The 19,043-nt window shown below is 38.2% G+C and overlaps 7 protein-coding genes across 7 annotated transcripts; 5 read left to right on the top strand and 2 right to left on the bottom strand.

Moving 5' to 3' along the window:
- Positions 1-451: 451 nt before the first annotated feature.
- SAPINGB_P004061 (uncharacterized protein) lies at positions 452-3,421 on the top strand (the record flags this gene model as incomplete). Its single annotated transcript, XM_031998776.1, has 1 exon — positions 452-3,421. One exon carries the CDS (start codon positions 452-454, stop codon positions 3,419-3,421), a length of 2,970 nt encoding a protein of 989 aa, XP_031854667.1.
- An 88-nt stretch (positions 3,422-3,509) lies between these two features.
- Positions 3,510-4,582, bottom strand: SAPINGB_P004060 (uncharacterized protein; the record flags this gene model as incomplete). Its single annotated transcript, XM_031998775.1, has 2 exons — positions 3,510-4,411; positions 4,531-4,582. The coding sequence occupies 2 exons, from the start codon at positions 4,580-4,582 to the stop codon at positions 3,510-3,512; spliced, it is 954 nt and encodes a 317-aa protein (XP_031854666.1).
- Positions 4,583-6,249: 1,667 nt separating this feature from the next.
- Positions 6,250-6,754, top strand: SAPINGB_P004059 (40S ribosomal protein eS28; the record flags this gene model as incomplete). Its single annotated transcript, XM_031998774.1, has 2 exons — positions 6,250-6,252; positions 6,554-6,754. 2 exons carry the CDS (start codon positions 6,250-6,252, stop codon positions 6,752-6,754), a joined length of 204 nt encoding a protein of 67 aa, XP_031854665.1.
- Positions 6,755-7,826: 1,072 nt separating this feature from the next.
- Positions 7,827-10,913, bottom strand: SAPINGB_P004058 (uncharacterized protein; the record flags this gene model as incomplete). Its single annotated transcript, XM_031998773.1, has 1 exon — positions 7,827-10,913. One exon carries the CDS (start codon positions 10,911-10,913, stop codon positions 7,827-7,829), a length of 3,087 nt encoding a protein of 1,028 aa, XP_031854664.1.
- Positions 10,914-13,117: 2,204 nt separating this feature from the next.
- On the top strand, positions 13,118-13,598 carry SAPINGB_P004057 (uncharacterized protein; the record flags this gene model as incomplete). Its single annotated transcript, XM_031998772.1, has 2 exons — positions 13,118-13,213; positions 13,365-13,598. 2 exons carry the CDS (start codon positions 13,118-13,120, stop codon positions 13,596-13,598), a joined length of 330 nt encoding a protein of 109 aa, XP_031854663.1.
- A 968-nt stretch (positions 13,599-14,566) lies between these two features.
- On the top strand, positions 14,567-15,098 carry SAPINGB_P004056 (60S ribosomal protein eL34; the record flags this gene model as incomplete). Its single annotated transcript, XM_031998771.1, has 2 exons — positions 14,567-14,603; positions 14,764-15,098. The coding sequence occupies 2 exons, from the start codon at positions 14,567-14,569 to the stop codon at positions 15,096-15,098; spliced, it is 372 nt and encodes a 123-aa protein (XP_031854662.1).
- Positions 15,099-16,298: 1,200 nt separating this feature from the next.
- SAPINGB_P004055 (uncharacterized protein) lies at positions 16,299-18,986 on the top strand (the record flags this gene model as incomplete). Its single annotated transcript, XM_031998770.1, has 1 exon — positions 16,299-18,986. The coding sequence occupies one exon, from the start codon at positions 16,299-16,301 to the stop codon at positions 18,984-18,986; it is 2,688 nt and encodes an 895-aa protein (XP_031854661.1).
- Between the last annotated feature and the right edge of the window lie 57 nt (positions 18,987-19,043).

The following is a 19,043-nucleotide window of genomic DNA, read 5'->3' as shown; positions in this document are numbered from 1 at the left end:
TGGAAAATGTCAGTTAGAGACTTTGGAAATACGCCGCACAGGGCATGGTAATTACTTGATTTGGGAAGAAGAATTTGGATTGAATGAAATCTAAAAAAAAAAAAAAAAAAATGCAATATATAAACAACTTGCACATGAGGATCTCCTTTTGAAGCAACGAGCCTGAGACAAGAGTTTCAAGGTTCAAAAGTATGTGAGTCAATTGGGAAAGGTTTTTGCTATAAAAAAGTAAAAAATTAAAATAAAATAATAAATAAAAAATAAAAAAATTAAATGAATAAAGATGAATTAGAATAAAAAAAATAATCACGTATTCATTTATTATTAGTGCTAAATACTATATAAAAAATTATTTTGATAAAAATTATTTTTATTATTATTATTCTAGTCTTTTTTTTTTCTCTTTCTTTAAACTTCGAATTTTTTTTTTTTTTTTCAAATTTTCATAAAAATGGGCCATTTGACTAAAGTCTTTGGCCAAATCCCTCGTCATTTCCAAAGTAAAGAAAACATTAGTGCACCGACTAACCAGCAACAACAACAATATGATGGGATTAGAACCAGTATATCAATACGAAGTCTACGAGGAACAAAACGAGGGAACAAGCGGTGGTCTCGAGGGAAAGAAGAAAATGCAAGTAATCAAAGCAACATGTCGTCTCAAGAAAGTTCAAGTTCAAGTTCAAGTTCAAGTTCGGAGCTGACGAATTTGGTGGCTGAGACAGATTTGTCAACAACAATAGTCAGCACAAAAGGCTCGAGTGATCAGCAAAACATCGACTCAAATGAAACGCAATCGCCGTTTGGTGACGTGGGCGAAGAAGAATATGTGGTGATGGAAAAGGGATTGCAAAGTCAGCATTCAGACGAGAGTTCAACGTCGGATCCTGAAAAGGAAGAAAATGGTGAGAATCAGAATAAACAGAAAACAAGCCCATTACAAACCACTCGGCCTAGAGGATCAAGTGCAGGAAGTTTTTATAATGCAGCAGCAGGAACTGGGCCATTAGTTTCAAACGCAAGCGTTATCCCGGCATCAGAGTCTTCCCCAGTACTCCCCCCATTACCACGGGCGCCGGATATTTCTGTAGAACAAGCAGCTAGTGCCAGTTTGATGGCATTACATGAGTCATTGCACTTGGCCAATCTGAGAGACCCGACCTTGCGTGGGAGTAACAATTTGAGTAATGGGCGTATGCAGAATAGTAGCTATGGATCTGGAGGTAGTAGCAGTAGTCGTCGGATGAGCCGGATAGAAAGCATGGCTGGAAATATAGGAGCAGAAGAAGGATTAGTTTCACCATCATCATCATTGGCAACTCCTATACAAACAATTACACCAGAAACTATTGTGGGGTCGTCCGACCGGTTTCTGATTGAAGCAACAACTCGCAGTTACCGGTCGTTGTTTCGACAAAATGGAGAAGCATCAGAAGGGAAATCTATGTCAGGGTCTGAAGTTTCCACAGGGTCCTGGTCTGCTGGGACCCCCAAGAATGGTGTTCGGGGGAACGGCCGATTTTTAGGGTCGATGCGTGAAAGATTAAGTCCTGGGGGGTCACTTTCACGGCACAATACAAATGGAGGGCCCATACAACTGGCAACAAGCAACAGCAGTGGCATCAGTAGCTTTGACAGTGGAATCAATAGCAGTGGTGACGATCTACGTGAGACTTTCTCCGAGGTGGTCAAACTTAATGGCTCAACAGAAGTGTCAGCAGGACGAGTAGAAAGACTTTCAGGGGTCCATGATCCTCGGCTTGAGCTTAAATGGAGCATTATGACACCAATGACGACACCACCAACACTACCATTACTACCATCATCAATGTTACCACTACCACCAACGACATCCAAAGCAGGGAACGGGTCAAATGGTCGGTCGGCACTCGTTTTGGGTAGTAACGGGCAACTGGCGGTGACCACCGCGGCTGTGGCGGCGGCAGCGGCAGTGGCAGCAAGCGCCAATTTTAGTGGGCAGACATGTGTAGGAGGAGAAAAGGGGAGAGTAGGAGGTACCACCAACGGCAAAGAGTCTTCACAGCCGGGGCAGGTGGATATAAAAACTTCCAACAGCCCCGCCATTTGCCCAGAAAATAATAGCAAACTTGAGTTTCAACAAGAACAACAAGAGCAACAACTACAACTACAACAACAACTACCATTTCAACCATCTCAACAAAAAACACAACTTGAACATCAACTAGTAATGACAGAAGACGACTTGTACCCCTTGACATGCGGGTTTGAAGACGAAGACCCAGCGTTCCATGAAAGACACTATAGACGACACAGATTTGCTCACGAAAAACGGCTTCATGAACAGATGCCGCAGTACCGGCGACTCATTCATAGCATCCAGAGCCAGGCAACCAGTCGCGGAGACGAGTACTATGATCCAGTAGTAGCCCAGCGCGACGGGTTAACACTTTATTGGTCAGATGTGCGGAATTTAGAAGAGGGAGAGTGGCTGAGTGATACTGATCTTGCTTTTGCGTATGCGCATTTAGAGGCGACAGTTCTTGCACGATGCGAGAGACGCCATGAGGTTGTACTGTTACGGCCTGCACTTGCATATTTGTTACAACATGCACCGGAGTCTGCAGAAGAATTAGCTTCAGCTTTGCCGGCGTTTGATGAGGCCCGGTTCGTGTTTCTACCCATCAATGATAACTTGGATGTGAGCGCGAGTTATGGCGGCACACATTGGTCACTGTTAGTAGTATCGACGCATGATCATAAGGCTTTATATTACGACACACTACATGATGGTGTGGTGACTGCGGCGGCACAGCGGACAGCAGATAGATTGGCAGCTGTTATGGCAAGAAAGAAAAGTCCTGGCTCTGGTTCTGGCTCTGGTTCTAATAATCCTGGATCTGGTCGGCGGCCGCACAAATTAAGTACGGTTGCGGTGCCAACTCCGCGACAAGTCAATGGCTCAGACTGTGGAGTGCTTGTTGCCGAAATTACGGCGCTACTGCTACGGCGACTTGTTGCTGCGACTGAAGCGCGACAGCCTGTGAATCTAGGTATGGAGGGTGTTTATTTACTTGCCTCTGCTGGGCGAACGTACTTACTTTCGCAGATGCTGGCGTTGATTGAAGAGAACGAACACAAGTACAGTAGTAATCATAATAATAAACTGTCAGCAATGAGTAGGGGAGCAACAGCAGCAGCAGCAGCAGCAGCAACAACAACAACAACAACGGTTGTAACGACAGGTGAATTAACTGGTTCCATTGAAAAGAAGGACCGAAAACTGCTCCACAACTGGCGCGAAAAGCGCTCATCTGGAGGAAGCCGCAGTCGCAGCCGTAGTCGGGGGTCATCAAGCGATACCAGTGACACCAAGTCTGCTAGTCCTGAAGGCAACAAACGGCGGTGGAGTCTACGGCATAAGACGAAGACTAGAATTTAAAATGGAAAAAAGAAGAAAAAGAAGAAGAAGAAGAATCTATAATTTTTTATTATTTTGTTTTTTTATATGTATATTTTTGTTTTTTTTTTTAGACTCTGCAATTGGAAATGTTAAAGACCAAAATATCCTCAGCTCCATTAGCCTCGAGCTTATCCATGACTTGAGCAATATCTGTTTGCAGAACCATACTAGAAACAGCGACCCAGTTATCTTCCTCGAGTTGGGTGATGGTAGGGGCTCTACGGCCTGGAGTAATTTTGAGGAGTGCTGGGAGATTATTTCTTGGTGCATTATAATTGCAAAGAACGTAACGGGAAGCAGCAAGAACACCTTCGATACGAGAACGAATGATTTTAACACGTTCAAGATCTTCTTGTGAAGCATGCTTGGATTGTAAAAGCCAAGCAGAAGTATTGAGAAGAGTACCAATAGGCTTGAGGCCAGCAGCACGCATGGTTTCGCCTGACTCGACGAGATCAACAATGGCATCTGCAACGCCAAGAGCGACAGCAGCTTCGACAGAGCCGCCAACATATTTTATGGTAGTTTTAAGGTTTGAAGTTGATATCCGGTTATCATTGGCATCAGAAGTTTTAGATCCTTCAGCAGCAGCAGCAGCTTGTTCAGCCTCAAGTTTGGCAAAGAATTCCGTGGTAAGCTTTGTAAAGGAGGTGACGATAGATTTTCCAATGAGTTGCTTAGGTTCAGAAAAGGGACCATCTTCAGGGACCTGGACTTGTAATTTGCACTTGCCAAAACTTAAATCAAGTAACATATCACAATCCATACCACTTTCACAGACTTGGTCATAGCCTGTGATACCGAGGGCACACTTTCCTTCAGCAACGAAACGGGGGATATCAGCGGCTGGTAAGAAGACGAGAGCAACGGGCATATTTGTAGAAAGAGCGATATCAAGGCGGTGGGATCTTTTGAACTGAATGTCAGCGCCATTGAGCAGTTGGATTGCGCGTTCATTGAGACGGCCCTCTGAATAAAGGAAAGGAAAGTGTTAGGATAATGATGAAAATTAAAATGAAGATGAAGATGAAGATGAAGATGATAGATAGATAGATAGATAGAGATATATTATTGGTATATAGGCATACTTTTAGGGACGGCAAAAAGAAGTCTGTCTGTGAGGTGATTGACCAAATCCATTTTGAGTAGTTGAATAAGGATAGTTTGTGTGTTTTATAAGATGATGATTATGGTGAGAATAATAATAATAATAATAGTAATAATAAAGATTGTGGTAGGAAGAAGAGATTTTTTTTTTTTTAGGAATGGATGTACTTATAATTAATTAAAAAAATAAAAGTTACGGAAAAATTTTTCAAAATTTAAATTTTTTTTTTTTATATATATAAATAAATTAAAACAAAAAAGTAAAGGAAATAAACAAACTTATATATATATATTTCTACTACGATATAACTACAAATCAGTCATTAAAAAAAAAAAAAAAAGAGAATCTACTGTAGTCATTTATATATTTAAATAAATATTGGAAATCCCCCCCCCCTAATTGGTGATGTTAATATATTTTTTTTTTTTATTAAATAATTGAGTCATCAAAATCACCAAAAAAAAAAAAAAAAAAAAAGCACAGCTAGTAAAAGTGTTAGACTAATGCCATGTGGTAAGTAGGTTGGTAGGAAGTAAGTAAGTAAGTAAGTTGGTAGGCTGTTATTATTTATTAAATGTATGGCAAAAGGGGGGGAAAGGATGGACTGAAAAATTTCATGGGGAGGGAAAAAAAAAAAAAAAATAAATAAAAAAAAAAGTTGTTTTTTTAAGATATAATAATAATAATAATATATGAGATCAGGGTTAGGGGGATATGTGTGTTTTTTATTTTATTTTTATTTTTATTTTTAATATTTTATTTTTATTTTTTTTTTTTTTTTGGGGGAGAGGGGAGGGTTTTAAAAAAGAAATAGTAATAAAGAGATTCGAACTGAATAATTTTTAAAATTTTTTAAATTTTATGTGAAAGAGACCAGAAATTGAAGTAGTTGAATTTTCTGCGGCTTAAAGAATCTGTTTATGGTAATGACGTAGATATATATAATATACTATAATAAATACATATATATATATATATATATATATATATTTGTGTGAGTGACTGCTATTTCCCAAAGTAGTATTATTTATTACATAATTATAATTATAATTTTTTTAAAAAATGTTACACTTTCTTAAAACACTACTACTACTCTTAATTACATTACAATAATAATATATATTATATACCTAATTTACAACATTTCATAACTTGCAACAATCATGATATTTAAAACCAAAAGAAAAAATAAAAAAAAAAAATTTTTATTTATTTACTTTAGTTGAAAATTGGTATCTGCGGCTCATATAATATAAACCCTAACCCGTTATATAATGGTTTATTTTATTGGGATTCCTTCGCACCACCACTGTCTTTCTGCCTTAGTCCCAGTTTACTGTGTATATATATATATATATATATTTACACCTTCTTATTACAATACCATATAATATAATATATATTACATACACACTATTGTATATTTTTTTGTTTCTTTCATTCTCTAGTAGGTGGCTCTCTCTCTCTCTATATATATATATATATATATATAATCTTTGTCACCACTTTTAACCCTTAACCATTAACCCTTAACCCTCAACCCTTCTTTCTCTCTCAAAAATTTTTTTTTTTTTTCGCTCCCCCCCTCCCCCCTTTTTTTTTTTGGTTTTTTTTTTTTTTTTACTTTCCTTTTCTCACCACGTCTGAGGAAATTCTTGCCCTACCCGACAACTGCAACTCACACATCACATAGTCAAAAATGGTGAGTTTTGATTTTACCTCCTACTGTCTTTTTTTTTTTTTCATCAGTCATTCATTTGATTTATATTGGCATCATCATCATCATCAAGATACTGTCGTTTTTTTTAATCGATCAAAACATTATATCCAGCACTAATCTCAATACCAATAAATTTTTCAACTCTTTTTTTCAAAAAGAAAAAAAAAACTTATGATGATTGGCCTATTTTGATATTGATACCCTTCCTTTTTTATCTTTATTTTTTCTCATTTATTTATTTACAATAAAAAAAATTATAAATACTAATACCTTTTTTCTTTAGGATACTAAGACTCCTGTTAAGTTGGCCAAGGTTATCAAGGTGCTCGGCCGCACCGGCTCCCGTGGTGGCGTCACCCAGGTCCGTGTTGAGTTCATTGACGATTCTTCGCGCACCATTGTCCGCAACGTCAAGGGCCCCGTCCGTGAGAATGATATTCTCTGTCTCATGGAATCTGAGCGTGAGGCCCGCAGACTCCGATAAATGTTCTTCTATTTTTATTTTTTTTTTTTTTTTTTTTTTTTTTTGGCCATTTTTTTTTATTGATGGGAGGAAGATTAAAAAAAAAATTTCAAACTGTATAGGATAAAAAAAATTGAAAAAAAAAAAAGAAAGAAAGAAAGAAAGAAATAATATGAAGTTCATGAATACGAGTTGTTTTAATTGAAAAAATAAAATAAAATGAAAAAAATTGATATAAAACTAAAAACTAAAAAGAATCTTCTTTTTTTTTTAGATTTTTACATTTTAAACGTAGCACAAAACTTGAATGTTAAAAGTTGATATTTAAGAACTTTATATATATATATATATTTGATCTGAATATTGCTTTTTTTTGTTTTTCCATTTAAAAGTCTAGAAATTTTATTTTCTAAGTTTGTTGATTTTTATTGTTGTTGTTGCTTAGCAGTAACTAACTGCTGCAAAAAAAAAAAAAAACTTTTTTGAAAAAAACTTTTTTTTTGTTTACCAGGTAATTAAAATTACTTTTTTTTATTTGTTTAAGTTATTATTTATAATAATAAAGTTACCTAACTGTAGTTTATATAATTATAGTTAAGTACAGCAAAAAAAATAAAAAAAAAAAAACCTTTTCATTTTTTGGAGCCATCAATTGGCCATCATCACCAAATAAGACTTTGGTTAGTGGTTTTTTTTTTTGGTTATTTATTCATTAGTTTATTATAGTTTATTATATTTGAAATATAGTACAAAACTTTAAAAAAAAAAAAAAATAGAATAAGAAGAAGAAGAAGAAGAATAAGAATAGGACCCCTTTCCCTTCCAACCCACCCCTTAAATTAAAATCAACCATAAATGGATATTAAAAAAAAAAAAAAAAGAGAGACCTTTATATAAAGCTTATACGTTATATATACGTTAAAAAACATAAAAACACAGATACAAAAAAAAATAAATAAAAATTGAAAAAGAAAATGCAATTATTAAACGAATGACCTGAGATAGTAGTTAAAAAAAAAAAAAAAGAGAAAGAAATTTTATATATATATACCAACAGTCAACTTCTTTTTTTTTTTTTTTTTGAAATCTACATTCACGTATTAACTTGTTGTTGTTGTTGTTGTTGTTGTTGTTGAGATGGTTGCTGCTGCTGTTGCTGTGATTGAGTAGTCTGTTCCTTCTTCCAAAACCCTAAAAGCAAATCTGCATATCGTTGTAACTCCTCGAGTGGAATCATGAGCCGGAAATCAGTCAATAACAAAAACTGAAGTTCCAAATGGTTTAATTCATCAATAGGAAGTCCTCCAACCTTGGCATACCGTGAATTTTTATAAAAAACATCCGAGAAAAACTTGGATGCTACCGTCACTCCTGCAATAATAAGACGGTGAATATTATAGCTATCCATTACAAAAAGTTGCTTCTTTGGAGCAGGAGAAGACGAAGATGATGATGATGATGATGAAGAAGAAGAAGAAGATGATGATGATGATGATGACGATGACGATGATGATGATGACCCACTTGAATTAACCCGATCATTCGATTCTTCATTCCCATCACCACGCTCCAGTCTTGCACTGCGTTTACCATCTTCTCCCTCATTTCGTGTATCTGAAGATCCTGCAGATCCATCAAGCTCACCAGAGTTGGCACGCTGTGCAATGCGATCAAAATAAACAAGTAACGAAATAAAAACCTCATTAGTCGTAGGACAATACTTGAGAATACGATTCAGGTATGCCTCCAATCCAATGGCAGGCACGTTACGTCCATGAAATGCCAACACATTGGCCGTGAATTGTGATCCATTGGCACTAGGCCCAGATGATGAAGAAGAAGACCCAGACCCAGACCCACTGCTACCGCCACCATGGCTATTGTGCGAATAAGCTGTTTGATAGTGTTGTGGGTGTAGGGCATCATTGGCATCAATAATTTTTTGCAGCAAAGCTGTTAACATGACAATCACCTCAGGAACTGGGTGGTTAGCAATATCAAGATGTTCAAACGGAGATTGGGTGGCTGTTGATGATGTTTCATTGGTTGAAGAGTCTTTATACTCTTCTCCAGTGACCGTCGCTTCATCCGTCGTGTCGGGTGGCATGGTCACGTCGGTTGCTTCTGTTTCCTTGGTGGCCTCAGTTGGTTGGCTAGACGCGTGAGAATTTGCAGATGATGAAGAAGACCCAGATCCAGCATTAGCTCCTTCCTCCGAGTCTTTTGGAGCATCAGGCAAATGTTGGTCTTCATCATCATCATCATCATCATCATCATCATCATCATGCTCATCCTCATGCTCATCCTCGTGGTTGTCTGTTGTAGGTCTGTGCATGGGGGTTTCTGAAGTCATATTTACATCTTCGTCATCTCCATGTTGTTGTTGGTGATGGTGGAGATGATTGTGGTGATGGTGATGATGATTATCTTCATCCACATCCATCTCCTCCTCCTCCAAAGAGGAAGAAGAAGAATGGCGAGTGGTAGGTATTTGTTTTTGCTCAGGGGCCTGTGTGGAGATGCCCGAGGCCACAGCCATGGTGACATTTGTAGTGGTAGACGCCGGGTGTGGTAAAAAGGACTGGGAGTTTGAAGATGATGAAGCACCGCTTAAAGAATGGCGTTGGCGGTCTCTTTCTTGCTGTTGTTGTTGCTGCTGCTGCTGCTGCTGCTGCTGCTGCTGCTGCTGCTGCTGCTGCTGCTGTTGGCGAAATGAAGATGTAGACATCCGGTGATGATGATGATGATGGCGTGCTGCAGCAGCCGACCCATAAGAACTCGAAAGACCACTGTTATTACCTCCTGCAGTTCCAACAGTAGAGTTAGCATATGGAGAAGTACCAAAGGCTCCTGCCCCTGTAGAAGTGCGTGGAGATTGTTTGCGGATAGAAAAACTTCCTGGTTTGGGGTAGGGGAACGCTGATGATGCTGAGGAGCTGAAAGATGAAGCGGCGGATGAAGAAGCCGAAGCTGAGGCCGAATAAGGAATGTTGTTTGAAGATGCAGAGTAGGAAGCTGCCGCAGCTCCAAAGTGGAGGCCGCCATTGGAGGTATTTGTACAAGAGGTATTATTTGAGGATGCAAAGGGTTGCTGTTGTTGGACAAGTGAAGATTCTGAGGAAGAAGATGATGAGGTTGAGGTTGAGGTTGAGGTTGAAACGGCAGCCGCTGCTGCTGCTGCTTTTGCTGCTGCAAGTTTAGAAGTGAGTAGGGATGTACGAATCGTTGGATGTTGCTGTTGGTCGGCGGAATCCGAGGGTTGGAATGAGCTGGTATTATTTTCTGGGTCAGAAATACTTGGGAACCGTGTACGGTCAGGAACAAGTGGTGAAGCATCACTCTGAGGCGATCTCTGAGGATCCATGAGACCTCCAGGTGAAGAATCATCGTGGCCGGCCGGTGTTGTAGTTACAGAGGATGGAGGAAACCCTGAGACAGAAAGTTTTCTATCAGATGGATGTACTGTGGATGATGAAGAGATGTTTGGTGTTGTAGTTGCCGTGGCAGTTGTTGATGCAGCTACTGATGATGATGATAATGATGATGATGATGCTGCTGCTGCGGCTGCTGCTGTTACTGCTGCCGCCGTCGCTGCCGCCGCTGCTGCAGCTGCTGCTGATCCAGCTCCAGGAGCTGGTGCAAAGTATGCTGAGCGTTCCTGGAAAGTAGTAGTTGAAGAAACGGATCCTGGACCCTGAGCATATGGAGAGAAGGCGGTATGGTAAGATGATGCAGACTGTGGAATGACACTCTTGTAAGAAGACGAAACTGAGGAAGGTTCATTTGTGTTTGGGACGTAGCGGGATGCTGAGGACACAGAGAAGTAAGAAGAGGCAGCGGATGCAGAAGCCGAAAGACCGGCAGAAGACGGCGAAGTGGCGGAACCGGAACCACCACGAGAACTTGGGTGGGTTGGGACACGGACAGCTGCGGATGGAGGGGTTACAGAGGGCACGGAACTGAACCGTTCACGCGAGTATGCCGGAGGAGGTCCTGAGAAGGGCATATTAGAAGATGGAGTGTTATTATTATTGTTGTTATTATTATTATTATTATTATTATTATTGTTGCTGTTACTGTTGCTTGTAGCTGAGGGGTTGGCTGAGGCTGGTGTAGTTCCTGGAGGGACTTGAAGCGCGTGTCCTTGGACAGTAGAAGATGGAGAGATAAGAGGGTCCATATGAAGATGATTATATAAGAAGTTTATATATATATATATATATATATTTATTTATTTTATGTTAATTTTTTTTTGTATTATTATTATTATTATTAGTATTATTAAAATTATTTCAGTTGGACAGATGAATGGTATTTATATTTGTATGTATTGGTAATAATGAATGTTGGTGGTGGTGGTGGTGGTGATGGTGATGGTGATGGGATATTTTAGTGGTAGGAAAAAGGAGGAGGAGGAGGAGGAGAAGAAGGTTGGAGACGCCAGATGGCTGTTTTTGTTGTTGTTTTTTGTTGTGGTGGTTGTCTTTTTTTTTTTTTTTTTTTGTTAAGGCCGATAATAAATAGTGAGGAGAGCTTTTAATTTTTGGTGGTGGTGTTGGTGCTGGTGGGAAATACTGGCAGGCTGGCTGGCTGAATGGCTGAATGGCTGAATGGCTGAATGGCTGAATGGCTGAATAGCTGAATGGCTGAATGGCTGGCTGATCGGAGAGGTTTTTTTTTTTTTTTTTTTTTTTTTTGGGCGCACGGCAGTAACAACAACAGCAGTAGTAGTAGCACCATTAACAACAGTAGCATTATAATAATTAAGTATTAACAGATAAAGAATTGTATTTTTTTTTTATATATTTTTTATTTTATTTTATTTTTTATTTTTTATTTTTTATTTTTTATTTTATTTTTTATTTTTTATTTTTTATTTTTTTTTATATTTGGGCGTTGGATGGCTTTCCATTGGCCGTATTATGTATTGGCTCATGCCAGCTTATATCTACTATATAAAATATGAAGGAGGAGTGAATTAATTTTATATATGAATTAATTTTCTATTATCATAATTATTATTATAAAAATCCCAAGTACAAGCATAGTAAAACTTATATACGTGCTCAGGTAGTAATAGTAGTAGCAGTAGTAATTTATTTAAATATATTATAAATATTTAATGGTAATGAATGAATGAATGAATGAATGAATGAATGATAGAAGATAGCCAGCCAATCGGACTTATGGTCATGCCCAGAAATTATCTATATTATCTACATATATATATATATTCATAATTATTATAACAACAACCGGTTGTGTCCCGCACAGCCCACAAAAAGGGTCTGACGGGATAACTAATTTGTTATATAACAAACTAACAAACTAACAAACTAACAACCGTGCATATGGAAATGTAAAAGGACTGACAAGACAAATGGATCAACTAGTGGCCTTGGAAAACCCGAAAAAACCAACATTTAAATGGAAAAGTTTTATTATTTATTATTATTATTATTTTATTTTATTTTACTTGATTTTACTTGATTTTACTTGATTTTACTTGATTTTACTTGATTTTACTTGATTTTACTTGATTTGATATCGTTTCTTTCTTTCTTTCTTTCATTGACTGTGGCGGATAATTCTGACGTCACGCGTTTTTATTTTATATTTATTTTTTATTTTTTTTTAAAAAAAAAAAAAAAAAAAAAAAAGGACTTTTACTTATTATTACCTTTTAATATATATAAGCTCAACAGACATAAAAAAAAATTTTTTTTTTTTTCAATAAATCAATCAATTAAACAACAGCAAAATATTTTCTTTCCTCGATCCTCGGAGCTTTGACACGGCAAGAAAGAAAAAAAAAAAACCTCTTGGTTAAAACGTTCAACAATATCAATCAAACTACACCAGCCACAAGCTATATAAAAAGAACAAGCCACAGAATGAAAAATAAAAATAAAATAAATATAAATATATAAATATAAAAAGTGGCTTGAACGAATCCAAAAAAAAAAAAAAAAATATCGTGAAGCCTTACTACGGTACGTACCTAAAAAAAAAAGTCCAAGCTTAAAATGAATTTTTAAAATTTTTTTTTATTCAAGTAAGGCTGAATTAAAAAGAGACGACCTTTTATTTTATTTATTTATTTTTGTTTTTTTAAAAAAATAAAAATGTTTTTCACTAGTATGCAAGTTAAATTTAACACTTATATAAAATTTTTATTTTATTATTATTATATACACGTGATGTTCACGTGTATATAATTGAATAAGCCGTATAGGTTTATTCCCCGTTAAAAAAAAAAAAAAACTTTCAGCCATATAACTACAAAATTAATTTACAGACCAAAACCCATTCATCTCACCATCATTCTGTCAAACTTAACAAAACCTAACCAACCAACCAACCACTTATTAGAAAAAAAATAAAATGTCAACTGCTTCTAAAGTCACTTTTGGTCTTACTTGTGTTTTCAGTGTCGTCGTCATCTATGGTGTTTACGACTACCAGAACCGTGAACGTCAGGTAAGTTAACATGCCTCCAATATTCTTCTTCTTCATCTTCCTTGTCAAAAAAAAAAAAAAAAAAATCATAATCATTATCATTATCATAATAATAATAATACCCCGTCCCTCCTTACCTCTAAACTCATCTTTCTTCTAACTTCCATCTAAGGCTCTTCGTCTGGGTCCTGTCAGAGACGCTGAACGTATCCGCAAGAAACATGAAAGTCAAGGCATTGAAGAAGCTCCGGTTCTTACCCCTCAACAAGAATCCCGCAAAGCAGAGTACGAGCTCCAGAAAAAGCTTCAGGCTCAGTATCAACAAGTCCAAACTGTCGACCCTGTTTCTGCTCAATACGGTCCCTCTACTCCTACAACTCCTACAAATCCTACTTCTTCCAGTTGATTTTAAGATTTTACATCAATTCTCTGCTGTGTCTGTCCTCTCCTCCTTCCTTCCTTTCTTTCATTTTTTTTTTTTTTTGTAATCCCATTTTCTTGTAAATAATTCTGTTCAATTCATTTTGTGTTTTTGTATTTTTATTATCCTTGTTTTTTTTTTTTTTTTTTTTTAAAAAAAAACTCCTTTCCCCCCGAACTCTTCAAACGCCGAACGGAAAGAACTGAGTTTGTCGAATGATCAATATATGCTATGTGCTGTTAAGGTGTTTCGTAGTAAATGCCACTTTACTAGGTTACTCCATTGATTGAATTGTACTGGATCTAATTGACCTTTTCTCTTTATGAAAATTAAAAAAAATAAAATAAAATTGAGAAAAAAAATCAGAATCTTTTTCTTTCCCTAGTAATCTTTAATTGTTTTTTTTTTTTTCCTCCAGGAAAAAAGCTATAAAAGATTCTAGAAAAGAGCCGCACAATGAGAAAATTAATAAATTTCCCCAGATCATATTGTAGTTTAAATTTAATACACAAAACACTTTTGGTTTAAATCAAGCTCTAGGGTTTAGACCTAATTAGTTTAGTTTGGTGATCAACTACCTCTGCGTACATCTCATCCCATGACCATCTCTAGAAAAAAATAAACAATATCAACTCTTCTTCTTCTTCTTCTTCAGCTTGTTACACTTTTATTTGTGCATTAATCACGTGATACCCTTACCCTGAAAAGTTTTGAATTTTATTTTTATTAATTTTTAATTAATTTTTAATTTTTTTCAAAATCACCACCATTTGTTACAACATTTACTGTATATCCGGCTACTTTTTTGTAACATACGAGTGTGTCCCGCGCAGAAAATTTTTTTTCGTTTTTTTCTAATACTCTCTTTTTTTTTTTTTCCCCTTCCCCCCCCTTTTACCTGCCTTTGCCTGCGAGAGACCAAGTACCAGCCCACCACCTGACAGACAGCAAAAATGGTTCAAAGACTCACTTACCGACGAGCAAATCCTTGTACGTTTTTATATCATCATAATCATCAACGTCTTCATCATTTATGGCAAAAGATACCCAGAGAAAATAAATAAAAAAAGAGCCAGCCATATCAATACTGAAGCTCTCTAGTTTTTTTTTTTTTTTTGATATAATGACCCTAAACTAACGACTTTTATAGACAACACTAGATCTAACAAGGTCAAGATTGTTAAGACCCCCGGTGGCAACCTCAGATACCTTCACCTCAAGAAGAACCCCACCAGACCCAAGTGCGGTGAGTGCGCCATTGCTCTCCCCGGTCTTGCTGCCCTGAGACCCCGCGAGTACTCCCGTGTCAACAACACCAAGAAGACTGTCAACCGTGCTTACGGTGGCTCTCTCTGCGCCAACTGCGTCAAGGAGAAGATTGTCCGTGCTTTCCTTGTCGAGGAGCAGAAGGTTGTCAAGCAGGTCCTCAAGGAGAATGCTGAGAAGGCCAAGTCTGAGAAGAAGACCAAGAAGGCTAGAAAATAAGCTTTTTCGCGGTTTAACTTTTGATGATAAATGGTGATAGCTTGGAATACAATACAAAAAAAAGAGAAAAAAAATTTAATACATTTGATGATTATTATTACTATCTTCTTTTTTATTTTTGAAAATAGAAAGTCATCTTGATGTTGGAACTTTTCCTCAATTAACATGAGTATTCATTATAGCCTTCGTAACTGTAAAAAAAAAAGGGCTTGTTTGTTAATATTAATTTTTTTTTAATTTATCATTTACTTAATCATGTGATTTGAATGAAGTATGTAGTTAACCGCTGATCAAAAAGTTCCGTACATCTGGCTCAAAAGTTCTTTGTAGAAAAGTTGAGTCTTAAGGACCGCGTGCTTTTTTTTTTTTTTTTTTTTTTAGCGCAGCTGGAATGATTGAATGATGATGATTGAAAATAATAAGGTGATTTGACAAAGGTGGCTTCATTGGGGTTACTACATATTAATTATTATTATTATTATTATTATTATTATTATTATTTTTTATTAAGAACAAACCATGGGCTGAATAAATTATTGAAAAAAAAAAAAAAAACCGCTCAATGAATCTTTGGAATCAACAATTCTTTAAAATTTTTTGGTCCAAGCACTTCAACAATTGTTGAAAACACCATCCCTCCCCACCTTCTGAACAAATCTCAAAAGCAACTTCTATAGTAAACTCAATAAGTTAGGTTTCTCTATTGCTTACAATTTTTTTTTTTTTTTTGATAAGCTCTGATAAGCTCTAATAAGCTCTAATAGGCTCTAGTAAACTCTAGTAAACTCTAGTAAACTCTGGTAAACTCTGGTAAACTCTGGGCTACACTAGAGTTATGACTTATGCCTAAGGACTTTATTTTAAAGAAGATGCCAGAATAGGCTAGATTGTACTTGAATCGTAACGGCCAGCAAGAACATCCTAGAATTATCTCCACCAAACAAACTCCACATTTGTTGTTTGGTCTTTTCTTTTTTAAAATAAAAAATAACAAAAGAAAAAAAAAAAAGTATATAAAGAACCTCTCCGGCTTTCAAAAATCCCTCTTTTCCTTTTTCCTTTTTTTTTTTTTTTCTTCTTCTTCTTATTCAATTCAAAAAACAAACATACAAACAAACAATCTTTTTAAAGATACAAAAAATCAACAATACATTATCCAATTAAGTCTAACAAACTCAATTCATAATATACAATACAAAAATGTCTCAACAACAACCACAGCTCACAGACAATGTTACCCGTATTCTGCAACGGGCAACTCAATTGACTATTGACCATTCTCATTCTCAAATCGCACCTCTCCACTTCCTCGCTGCAATGCTTGAGGCTGAGGGTGGTGAGGCCCCATACCTGAAGACCGTCATTGAAAAGGCTCGCTACGAATGGCGACCTTTTGAACAGCTCGTCAACAAGAGTCTCGTTCGTCTGCCGGCCCAAAACCCAGCACCTTCTTCTCCAGACATGTCCATGGCCGCAAACAAGATGTTTAAGAATGCACTCGAAATTCAAAAGAATCAAAAGGACTCGTTCCTCGGCCAGGACCACCTGCTGCTTGCTCTTCTAGATGACTCTTCTATCCAAAACATTCTCAAGGAACTCCAAATCCCTCCCAAGGCACTCAAGACACAAATCACAGCCATCCGTGGTAACCGCAGAATAGATTCCCGCATGGCAGACTCCTCGGAAGAGTTTGAGTTCCTTAATAAGTACGCCCAAGATCTGACAACAGCTGCCCGTGAAGGCAAGATTGACCCTGTAATTGGCCGTGACGAAGAAATCCGCAGATGTATCCACGTTCTTGCCAGACGAACAAAGTCTAACCCTGTTCTTATTGGTGACCCAGGTGTCGGTAAGACTTCAATTGTCGAGGGTGTTGCTCAGCGCATCATTAACGGCGATGTCCCCAACATTCTTGCCCAATGCCGCCTCTTCTCGCTTGACTTGGGTGCCCTCAAGGCTGGCGCAAAGTACCAAGGTGACTTTGAAGAACGTATCAAGGGTGTCCTCAAGGAGATTGAGGAATCCAAGGATATGATTATTCTCTTTATCGACGAAATCCACATGCTTATGGGTGACGGTAAGAACGATGCTGCAAACCTCCTCAAGCCCATGCTTGCCCGTGGCACTCTCCACTGTATTGGTGCCACCACCAATGAAGAGTACCGCAAGCACGTTGAAAAGGATGCCGCCTTTGAGCGTCGTTTCCAAAAGATTCCAGTCCGCGAGCCCACCATCCGTGAAACTGTTGCCATTCTCCGTGGTCTTCAGCCCAAGTACGAAATTCACCATGGTGTTCGCATTCTCGACTCTGCTCTAGTGACTGCTGCTCAGCTCGCATCCCGCTATCTCACCTACCGCAAGCTTCCTGACTCGGCTGTCGATCTCATTGATGAAACTGCCGCTGCTGTTGCTGTCGCCCGTGACTCTAGACCTGAGAAACTTGATACTCTGGAACGTGAACTCCAACTCCTCCAGGTTGAAATCAAGGCTCTTGAGCGTGATGCCAAGGCTGACAACTCCACCAAGGATCGTCTTTCTGCTGCCCGCAAGCAAGTCGCCGACATTGAGGAGCAGCTTGAGCCTCTTCGTGCTCGCTTCGAGGAAGAGCGCAAGGGCCATGACGAGCTTAACAATCTCAAGAAGAAGCTCGATGAGCTCGAGACCAAGGCACAGGACGCTGCTCGTCGCGGTGACACTGCTGCTGTCGCTGATATCCGCTACTTTGCCATCCCTGATGTGAAGAAGCTCATTGAGTCTCTTGAAACCCAGAAGAACAATGATGAGAGTGCCATGCTCGAAGACATTGTTGATTCTGATGCTGTTTCTGAGACTGCTGCCAGACTTACTGGTATCCCTGTTACTAAGCTTACACAGGCTGAAAACACTAAGCTCATCCATATGGAGCGTGAGCTTTCCCGCCAAGTTGTTGGTCAGCCTGAGGCTGTCAAGGCAGTGGCCAATGCTATCCGTCTTACCCGCTCTGGTCTCAGCAACCCCAATGCTCCTCCCAGTTTCCTCTTCCTTGGTCTTTCTGGTTCTGGTAAGACTGAGCTTGCCAAGAAGCTGGCTGGTTTCCTTTTCGCTGACGAAAAGGCCATGATCCGTATTGACTGTTCTGAACTTCAGGATAAGTGGTCTGGCTCTAAGCTTTTGGGTGCTGCTCCTGGTTACGTTGGCTACGAAGAGGGTGGTATCCTAACTGAGGCTCTTCTCCGCCGCCCTTACTCTGTTGTCCTCTTTGATGAGGTTGAGAAGGCTGCTCCTGAGGTTCTTACTGTCTTGCTTCAGATTCTCGACGATGGTCGCGTTACCAGCAGTTCTGGCAAGCTTGTCAACTGTTCCAACTCCATCATCATTATGACTTCCAACTTGGGTGCCGAGTACATTAACCGCTCGACCGCCATCAATATTGATGAGTCTACCAAGAACTTGGTTATGGAGGCTGTTCGTGGCCACTTCCGCCCAGAATTTATCAATCGTATTTCCTCAGTTGTTGTCTTCAACCGTTTGTCGAAGAAGGCCATTCGCAAGATTGTGCACATTCGTTTGCGCGAGATTGAGAAGCGCTTCGAGAGCACCAACAAGAACATCAAGCTGGATCTTGACGACAAGGCCTACGACTACCTGGTAGCTAATGGTTACTCTCCTGATCTCGGTGCTCGTCCTTTGAATCGTCTTATCCAGAATGAGATTCTTAACAAGTTGGCCATTTTCATTCTTCGTGGCCAGATTGAAGACGGCGAGACTGTTCATGTTATCAAGGCTGAAGGCGAAAACACTGGCTTGGACATTGTTCCTAACCATGAGCCCAAGGTGATTGAAGGTGAGGAGGAAGATGATGAGATGTACGATGATGAGGATGACATCCCCTTTGACGATGTCGAGTAAGAAGGAAAATTAAAAAAATAAAAAAAAATAAAAAAATAAAAAAATGATTTGATAAAT

The sequence above is a fragment of the Magnusiomyces paraingens genome (assembly GCF_902498895.1).
Source record: "Magnusiomyces paraingens strain CBS 517.90 genome assembly, contig: contig3, whole genome shotgun sequence".
Lineage (NCBI taxonomy): Eukaryota > Fungi > Ascomycota > Dipodascomycetes > Dipodascales > Dipodascaceae > Magnusiomyces > Magnusiomyces paraingens.
Note: the sequence above shows the minus strand (reverse complement) of the source record. Positions and strands in the feature narration are given on the sequence as shown.